The 10,062-nt window shown below is 49.4% G+C and overlaps 1 protein-coding gene and 1 long non-coding RNA gene across 2 annotated transcripts; one reads left to right on the forward strand and one right to left on the reverse strand.

The window, feature by feature from the left end:
* Positions 1 to 1,640: 1,640 nt before the first annotated feature.
* LOC118162278 lies at positions 1,641 to 4,760 on the reverse strand. Its single transcript, XR_004748377.1, has 2 exons — positions 4,065 to 4,760; positions 1,641 to 2,717 (listed from the first exon to the last, which is right to left on the reverse strand). It is a non-coding gene; the product is annotated as an uncharacterized LOC118162278 (long non-coding RNA).
* A 27-nt stretch (positions 4,761 to 4,787) lies between these two features.
* Positions 4,788 to 9,858, forward strand: C1QL3 (complement C1q like 3). The gene is made up of 2 exons (XM_035318353.1): positions 4,788 to 5,602; positions 9,374 to 9,858. Exons 1-2 carry the CDS (start codon positions 5,015 to 5,017, stop codon positions 9,551 to 9,553), a joined length of 768 nt encoding a protein of 255 aa, XP_035174244.1. The 5' UTR covers positions 4,788 to 5,014; the 3' UTR covers positions 9,554 to 9,858.
* The last annotated feature ends 204 nt before the right edge of the window (positions 9,859 to 10,062 follow it).

The following is a 10,062-nucleotide window of genomic DNA, read 5'->3' on the forward strand; positions in this document are numbered from 1 at the left end:
TGTGCAAGGAGGAGAGGAGAAACCTGCAAGAACAACCTTTTACATCTGCACCTGGTGGATTAGTCTCTGGAATAAATGAGGGCACATAAAGTCATGAAGATCTTTGGTGGTTAATTGCTGTTGTTTATGTTAGCAATTACCAAGTGTCATTTGTGATTATTTTATATCCTTAAAATTGCTCAGTTAAACGTGTAATCTTTAGCCCTCTGTGTGTTTAAGGTTTATTTTTACTTCCATGGTAGTTTTTATATCTGCAGTAATTCAGCAGTCAAAACATGAGTTGGGTACAGATCTTTCCATTTTAATTCCTCCACCCTCCCCTCCAGTAACCAGTCATGTCTGACTGATCTTTTCAGATTAAAAACTAAAAAGGAAAAGATGTGGAATTTATTTGCAAATTCTCCTTGTTGAGCCCTGTCACTTTAGTGACAGCCCTCCCTGAATTCCCCCCTCATTTGGGTTTGAAAAGTGCTTGTAACCCTTTCAAGGCCAAACACATTTTCACAGATTCATTTTCCTCTTTGATTGATTTCAGGGTCAGAGACTGCTCGTCCTGGTGCTATCAAAGGGCGTTATTAATTGTGAAAAAAACTTAATCTACATTATTTTCAATCACAAATACACACACACAAGAGGCTTAAATCCTTGAATAGCAGAGAACATCTTGTTGAAAGACTTCATATGTTCCCAATGACAGGTAAAAGCTTCCAAATAATCAGGAAAACATTTTCTATTATTATTTTTTACACAGAAACTGAGTTTCCTTGAATGAGTATGAAATCCTTTATTTTGTGAAGGAAGCCAGTGGGCAACTTCCATCACAACAAATACAGACGTTCTTCAGTGCCAAGGGAAACAAATTTCTGGGAGAGCTCCGTTCGTGCTGCCCGTACTAGCCTCTACCAGAAAGGGGAGCGGGAGCCTCTCCGAGACCTATGACATGAAATATTAGCAAGATGGGTGCACAGAACTGAAACAGGAATAGGAATGGCTTAGGATAGCAGCAATGGCATTTTGACTGCTCGTCATGGCACCTTTGAGCCATCTATACCAATACGAATATTCCCCCAATTAATACCATAACTTCATTTTGTAGCATTGAACCTGGCTACCTGTTGGAGTGAGTGCTTGTTGCTCTTTGACCACACCGCGGCTGAATTTGGCCACTGGTACCCAGGCTGAAATGCTGACCTTTACATACATGGTTCAGCCAGCATTTCTAACGATACACTATAGCAATGCCTGAGGTTTTACATTGACTGGAATTCAGAATGCTTGTCTAAACCAATTTTTTACAGAGTAAAAATACAGGCAAAAACCAAAGAGATGCAGGTAGGAGCGAGCAGAAGCCAGGTGGAACTTGGCAGGACATTTTTGTGGTCCTTTGTTTGGCATACACCTTGTTCTGCCTCACTCCAGCTCGCTGGAGCTGGTGAAGGGTTGCCCTCTCTCACAGACATTTTTTTTCTGGGCTAACCCTTTGGATTTAGCACCGCAGGCAGAAGGAGCCATTTTATGTCAGGCGACTGCAGGATGCCTTTCCTGCATAACTTCTTGTTTGGTTTTCTCCCATTTTTCCCCATCTTAGTGCTGAGGCAACAGCACGTGCTTTCTCACTCACGCAAGTAGAATTAACATGCATGTTACGCTGTAACATCTTCGAGGCTCCGTAGGAACATTAGCTAATTAGTCAGTAAGGGAAGGAGCTGTGGGCAGGCTGTTTCAAATGGCAGAAGCTGCAGGGGATACAGCTTACACGCCGACTGCGGGGCTGAATGTGTAACGGCCCCAAGAGAGCGGGGAGGTAAGAACATAGGCGGAAGGACTAAGGCAAGGTGCAAAGAAATGTAACGCTGATCACCGCAGCAGCCAGCCTGGGTGTCGTGGTTTTGTTGGGAACGGACTGCCAGTCTTGATTTTTAGCATGGAGAGGAGATTGCATTATAACATAAATGGTGCCCAGGCCTTAATTACAGTGACGTGTTACTATGGCAAGCCACTTCAGGAAAACTAAAGTCCCATTGTGAAAAGACATTTCCACCTTTTCCTTATCTTTGTTCCAAAAGCACTGAGACCGCCGGTGCGTGACTTTTCAGCCCATTGGTTTTCCATTCGTGGTTTCCTTGGAAAAAATATTTTTCCTTGAGGTGTAAGGATGCTCTGGTAACTAACGCACTGGTCTAGCACATCCCAGGCTGTGTTCCCAGCTAACACACGGTCTTCGTGGACAGCTCCGCAGAGGGGCTCACTCTCTTCTCTCCGTTCTGCTTGCTTACACCGCGATTTTTGTGGCTGGCTCATGGGCCTTCTTTGAGAGAAAGTCTGCAAGTCTCGAGCGAATGAGCACAGAGACTCCAGGCAATATGCATGAGGATAAAACTGAGCAGTAAGAAGGTAAGTGTGGTAGCCGTGGCAGGACCTTGCTTTAAGAAGTAGGTTTATTGTAGCCGGAGTAAGGGTACGCTCGGCAAGCCAGTGCTCAGGTGCCACCCAGAGTCACCACGGCTTGACAGAGCACAATTGGTTTGAGTCTCTTTGAGGGTAGGAGAAGAACTGCTGCCTCCCCGGTATGTCACACGGCAGTTGCAGTGGAGGTTTGCGCACGTCCTGATGTCATGAAAACCTCCCGGGTTAGAGATGACTAAACACAGCACCCCAAGGGCCCAGCTCCAGCCTGAGGCTGACCCGTCTCTCTTGGCACAGCTTTTCTTTTCTTCCTGCAAGGACGAAAGAGCGGTGTTGAAAGCCCTCTCCTATGGGGTGAAGAGAGCGATGAGATATAAACATAATCCTCCAAATGTGCTCAGCTGCCTTCCCGGGTCTTGAGCGGGAGCCCTTTGCTAAGGGAACTGGCGAGCTTGTGTCAGGACCAGATAAAGAATTTTTTAAAGACAGAATATTAAAGAAAAAAAATAAAGAAAAAGGGTGGGTGGGAGGAGATATTTACGAGTGCGGGGAATGGAAGCTTTATCAGGAGTTTTGTGGGGAGATAAGGAGCTGGGCTGGCCCATCTCTGCACGGTGCGGACACACTCACTGCCTTTGAGTCTCTCAGGAAAGAGCAAAAGGAGCTGCTGACATTTCTGCTTAAAAGGAAGAATCAATGAATCTTTGTTTCCCACTGCCTGCTTGTTTGACCTTATTGTGTTGTGGAATAGAAAAGAAAGAAAAGAGAACGGGTAAGGGGAGAGGGGATTCGTGCTAATAAAATCCAAGACAAGATCACAGCCCTCTGATCATCACTGGAGATGCTATTATTTGGTTGTTGTCCTATTTGCTGCCATTGCTCATTTCAGATTCCTGCCTTGCTGTAATAAGTCACACTCTTTCCAGCCATCATCCCTGTATTGACAGGCAAATGTCACCCACGTTTGATTGACGTCCATTGCTCCTGAATACAGAAGTATGATTTAGGAATCAATTCTGTTTGTTTATTTAAACAGCTCTTTGTGTACCTTGTGTATTTGTGAGCAGGACGAGTTGCTTAATAATTTCTCTGGAGAAATGCCACTAATATTGCACATTCACCTTCCTACCCTGTCACAGAGGTGCCCACCAGCTCTTGAGGGAGGAGAAACCTTTCACCAAAGGAAAAAAAAAAAAAAAAAAGACTCAACAAAACACTTTGCTGCCGGCAAGTTACGCCTTAGAGATGTTTTTTCTCAGGTCCAGGCATCTGTTGATCAGCAGATGCCCCATGCTTTCCTTCGGCTTCTGAACGAAAGGGAACTCTTTTCCTTGGTCGCTTTGTTAGCAAAGCAGTGGCTGGTTTTAACACCGGGAAACACCGCAGCCAGTTATGAGCATGCCACTTTCAATCTATGAACAGAAACGTTTCATTCTCTGCATTTATAATTGCAATTAGGGAGGGGGGAAGAGGGAGATCCAAAATTGTGAGAGATGCTAATGTCTATTACCATGCGTGGTGGGAGGCATATTTTCAAATAACTTCCACTTGGACAATCGGTAACTGTAAAGCATCCCTGCATTTAAAGTGATGTTTCCCAGAAAGTACGAACATGGCAGGGCGGCCTCAGGGATGCGTTAAGCAGGAGGTGGATTGACCTTTTAATTCTCGATCGGTGACCTGAAGGGTGCCCAGAGGCTGCTAGGCAGATCTCTTCCTTTCAGTCTGCTCCAGAAAGAGCTGTCATCACACGATGCAGCTAGTGAGTGAGCCTCACGATTTCACTGTTCATCCGTTTGTGGAGGGAGGGGGGGTGGACCGCGGGGGGGCCCGCGGGGGGGGGGAGGAAAAAAAATATATATTTCCCACACTGCCAGAGTAATGCCAAACTCTCTGTGAGTGGGAAGAGCAGAGCAGATGCTGGAATGAGATGCCAAAGCAGCTCCCCTTTCCCCTGCGCTTTTGGGTGCCTATAAATTGCTCCAGCGCGCTCGTCAGCCTCCTCCTCTCCTGGCAGGTGGCACCCGGGCAGGATCCCGCTCTCCTCCGGCTCCGGCAGCGCTCGGCGGTGCGGGCTCTCGGCGGCGGCGGCGGCAGCGGGGCTGAACCCCGTCACCTCTGCGGGGAAACAGAGAGAGAGCAGAGAGCGGGGCGACCGCGACAGGCAAGTCCCAGGGAAAGTTGACTCGGACTGGCACAGCGTGCAGAGAGAGAGGAAAAAAAAAAAAAAAAAAAGTCGATCGCCAGCGGGAGCATAAAAGTGCGGGCGGCCGGGGAGGCGGCAGCTCTCCTTCCTTCCCTCCGTCCGTCCTCCGTCCTTCCTCCCTCCATCCCTCCTGCCCCCCTCCTGCCCCTCTCCTCCCGCAGCGGCCGCACCGCGCCCCGGGACCCGCGGGCGCCCCGCAGGCGCCTCCGCCGGCAGCGGGAGGGCGGCGAAGCCCCCCAGGGGAGCCGGGCTCGCTCGGGCTCGGCGTCTTTTCGGCTCTGAGGAGGTCCCCGCACAACCAGCAAGATTTTGTCCAAAAGCAGGCAAGAGGATCGCCCTGCGCTGAGCCGGCTGGTGGGCAGCAGGCGGCGGCTGATCGCGGCCGGCGCGCTGGGGGTGGTGATGGTGCTGCTGCTGGTCGTCCTCATCCCCGTGCTGGTGAGCTCGGCCGGCACCTCGGCGCACTACGAGATGCTGGGCACCTGCCGCATGGTCTGCGACCCCTACGGCGGCACCAAGGCGCCCAGCACGGCGGCCACGCCCGACCGCGGCCTCATGCAGTCCCTGCCCACCTTCATCCAGGGCCCCAAGGGGGAGGCCGGCCGGCCGGGGAAAGCCGGGCCCCGCGGCCCCCCGGGGGAACCGGGGCCGCCCGGGCCGGTGGGGCCGCCGGGCGAGAAGGGCGAGCCGGGCCGGCAGGGGCTGCCCGGCCCCCCCGGGGCGCCGGGGCTGAACGCGGCGGGGGCCATCAGCGCCGCCACCTACAGCACCGTGCCCAAGATCGCCTTCTACGCCGGCCTGAAGCGGCAGCACGAGGGCTACGAGGTGCTCAAGTTCGACGACGTGGTCACCAACCTGGGCAACCACTACGACCCCACCACCGGCAAGTTCACCTGCTCCATCCCCGGCATCTACTTCTTCACCTACCATGTGCTCATGCGGGGCGGCGACGGCACCAGCATGTGGGCAGACCTCTGCAAGAACAACCAGGTGGGCGCCGCGGGGGGAAAACGGGGATACTTGGAGACAGGGAGCCGTGAGGGGACAGGGAGCTGGAGGGGGGTGACAGGGGGCTGTGAGGGGAGAGGGAGCCGGGGGGTGGGGGGGCAGGGAGCCGGCGGTGGCAGCCGGTGGCGCTTGAGGGGACAGGGAGCCGTGAGGGGACAGGGAGCCGTGAGGAGCCGTGAGGGGACAAGGCACCTAGAGGGGACAGAGAGCCGGTGAGGGGGGAGCCGGAGGCCTTTGAGGGAAGAAGGAACCGTGAGGGGAAAGGGGAGACGTGAGGGGCGTAGGGAGCCGCCAGGACCCATGACGGGGACAGGGAGAAGTGAGGGGAGAGCCGTGAGGGGACAGGGCGCCGTGAGGGAACAAGGACCCGTGAGGGCAGCGGGCGGGGCAGCCCGGCAGAAGCGGGCGGGGAGCGGGAGCCGGCGGCCGCTGGAGGCGGCGCGGGGCGGGGGCAGCGGTACCCGGGCAGGGCCGAAGGGGGCCGAGCGGAGTCCCCCGCTCCCAGCGCCCCGCGGCCGGCAGCAGCCCCCGCTCTGGGGGCGCCGCCCCTGCTCCGCCTCGGCCGCCTGAGGGGCGGCGCGGCGCTGTGCCCGCAGCCCGGCCGGCCGTAAGCCCGTCCCGGGGGTTTCCCGGCGTTAAGCCCCGTCACGTCTGCCCGCTCCCCTCCCGGCCCGGCGCCTCGCCCCGCGCCCTTGTGAGGGGGGAAGCAAATGGCTCCGGGACGGCGCTGAGCCTCCTGCGGGCGGTGCCTCCTCACAGGGAGCCGGGAACGGAGGAACGAGGGCAGTAGCCGCCGCTAATTAATTTAGGAAATGTCTGCCGTAAATATGAGCGCAGCAGGCGGGAGCAGTGAAACAAAGTGCCGTGTGGTATGTTCACTTCCACGTAAAGGCAGTCCCGTCCACCGTGCGGATACCGTTTAATCGGCAATTAAGGCACTAATTCATTTTTTTTTTGTCCCTATTTATAACGCGTTTTAAAGTGTTTGCTTTTCCAGACCTGCTACTTTAAAAAAAGTAACTAATTGCAAATATTAAACGGAGCCTGGAGCCTAAGGGTCCCCAGGTGTAACCGCTTCCAGTACCAGACATGAGGCAAATTTAACCGATTCAAAGGAAAAAAATAAAAAAGGGGAGGGTGTCTAGGCATATACGTGTGTATGTTTATGCTAAGATAAATATCTAGGTAAATTTCCACACACAAATTACCTAAAATCGACAGCTTTGATGCGGCAGCGCTTCCTTTTGGTTCTGATTTACTCCCGAAACGCGAAGTGCTGGTGCAGCCCCGTGCGGGTGTAGGAAAGCTCGGAAGTTTTGAAAGTAAGTCGCTAAATGGCGTCTGACAAGGATGACAGTGTAAATTCAGTGTTTTCCAACAAAGAAAAACCCGCTGGAAAGTGTGAGACTTAAAGGAAAAAATAGCATTCCTACGCAGTGCCTCTGAGGAGCCTCAAGGTCCCCAGTGTTAACACATCGCCTTCTTTAATAAGTAAATAATAATAAGTAAAGCACGGGGAAGTGCTGAGAGCAGGCAGCTCAGCTGGTGTGCGCCTGCTAGCCGGGTGTCCCAGCGCAGCTCTGTGAAAGATGAGGCGAGCAGCCGTGCAACTTATGCAATGCATACTGCCTTCATGCTTTCATTTCGAGGCACACTTACACTCCTGCAGCACTGCGCCGGGAATTCATCTGAGACCGTTCTGCCAGGCTTTAAAAGGAAAAAAAAGAAAATATGCTGCCTCACCTAACGAGGTAAAAAAACTTAAAAATAGCATGCTGGGGTTTACAGGACGTTTGTCACCATTCGCAGGGCAGTGATACCTGCACTCTACTTTCCTGGCTTTTGAATCCAGGGTCCCCTTTTTTCCCCTTCAGCCACTACATACGAGCTCAAGTCTTACAGCGAAATGTCCATTATCGGTGCACTCAGCGTCCATACGCTGACCTCCTCGCAACAGTCACAAACACAGTTTGAATTTGCTTTTACTGTCCACAGCAGTACAAAATTTTAGAGAAATCCACTAAGCAGCATTTAATTATGGTCTGCAAGGAAATTTGGAAAGTAATTTAGACCTTTTTTTTTTTTTTTTTTTTTTTTTTTTTTGCCAACATGCAAGATAATAGTCATTTCTGTGGAAGTTTTTCTCCCTCAGCTGTAGCCTTTCTACTCGCTTCCATTTGCCCTTTCCATTTCCATTAGCACTACAGTCTCAGCCCACGTTATCTTCTTTGGAGGGCATTTCTAGGGTTAATGGCCCAGAGCCTTCAGCTCCACCCTGCTAGTCATTAATCCAGACAAATACCCTGTGCTTAGAATTGTTATTGCTAAAACACTAGCAAAATAGATGCCCTCTGTAAACAACACCAGGCGATTCGGGATCAAGAAGTCCTGAAATAGATGTGGTTTATTATCATGCGATGCATCAGTTTAAATTTGCAGCCTGTCAAACCACTGCAAGATTTTTAAGCCTTTCTCACTCATACAGGATGTATAAAGAAATGTATAAATAATTTCCACCTACAGTGATGTTTAAGCTGCATAATACCATAAGATTGTCCATGGCAAAGACATCCCCCCCTGCCACCTTTTAACATTTCAATATTAATGTGAGACCATATCACATGAAAGTTTAATTTGGAAATTTATCATTTAAACTTTGAAAGGAATCTGTGGAAATTTGTGACTTATAGCCTATTTTTTCAATTCAGAACAGATAAAATCCCCCATATAGTACGCCGAGTCATGCATTATTACTTAGTTCAGGTTTGCAGTGCCACTAAATCACTTACTGCTCGGTAACTACGCCAGAACAAAGACAAGCAACAAGCAGATGATGCAATATAAATCTCATACAACTAAGTTTAAATATTTTAACAAACAGGGTCAAATTATATATAAATGATTTGGAGACTTACAATGCCACAGACTATTCATTGCTGGAAACCAACATGCATCTACTTCCAGTTTGCTACTAATGTCAAACGTAATCAGCTGTGGAATAGCAAGGGAGTAATGAAAAGAAAAAAAAAGCATATGTTTAAGTGAAAGTTGCAAATGAAATTAGAAGTTCTCCAGTGCCTGTAAATTCCAAGAGCTCTCAAAGTAAACAGCAACTCACCCATGATTTTTCAAGTATGCATCTTTTACACTACGCAGAAATTAAATGTTTGTTTAATGAAATGTGGCATTAACAGCTTTTCCAAACCCTGACTAGATTACCTTACCTGCCTGTGTGCATTGGAGGGAGCATGTGGGTGGGTGGGTGGGGGGTGTATTTTTTTAAATTCTCTTTACAGCATGATACTATTAGTGGTACGACAATAAATTGCCTCTGGAAACACTCCAGCCTGGTGGCAGTAGGGCCTCATTGTGGACCCTCACCAATGTCAATCAATTGTTCCGCTAAAATAAAAGTCACACCAGTGTAAAATGGGCACGCGCCCGTATCTGGTGCTCCCAACTCTAGCTCTTACTACACACGCACTTAAAAAGGCATAAAACATTTACAGGAGTGCCAGCAGCTTGGTATTGACCAAATGACCGAGAAATAGGCAGGTTATTGCTGTAGTTTCAAATATAGTATTGTAGGAGAAAATAAGCAGTGCCCATAAGAAAAAACTATAATATATATTATTAGACATTTAAAGCGTCCATAGGTGCATGCTGAATAAAATGGTGAGGCTATGCTTTAATTTCACCACGCAGGAAAAACTACCAGAGTTTTCTTAACCACTCCTTATGTATTTTACATAGGTTCGAGCTAGTGCGATTGCTCAGGATGCTGATCAGAATTATGACTATGCCAGTAACAGCGTGGTTCTTCACTTGGAGCCAGGAGATGAAGTTTACATTAAGTTAGACGGAGGAAAAGCACACGGAGGAAACAACAACAAATACAGCACATTTTCTGGATTTATTATTTATGCCGACTGATAACGAGTAAAAAGACCCAACAAACCAGTCCAAAAACGAAGCTCGCTCTTCTAAGCAATGGATTTGCGTGGCAAAAGTCAATGAAACAAGCACCCCAGCAGAGATCGACCACAGAACACCTCACTAGTGGGGAAAAAAGTCGAATGCTACCTGATGCACATCTGTACAACACAGAGAAACCTTATGTTAAAAAAATACTAAGCGAGTTAAACAGATGTGTGATCCACTACCGCCAAAGCAAATACTTCCTCATTGTTAGTGTCCATGTGAATGAAGTCCTACACAGGTCAAATTTTTATAGGAGAGAAAAAACACTAAAGACACTGAGCTATTTCTTCAGTGTATATGATACTTCGATGTGTTATGATCTTGCTGCTTTATCCATACTTCAGCTTTGGTTCTTGTGACTTACTCGCTAACAATGATGCTTAGAGTCCACTCATAGTGTGGTGAGGAATGATTTTCCAATAAAAGGAAGAGGTAATCGAAATATACTTTCTCTCTCCAAA

Source organism: Oxyura jamaicensis, chromosome 2 (genome assembly GCF_011077185.1).
Source record: "Oxyura jamaicensis isolate SHBP4307 breed ruddy duck chromosome 2, BPBGC_Ojam_1.0, whole genome shotgun sequence".
Lineage (NCBI taxonomy): Eukaryota > Metazoa > Chordata > Aves > Anseriformes > Anatidae > Oxyura > Oxyura jamaicensis.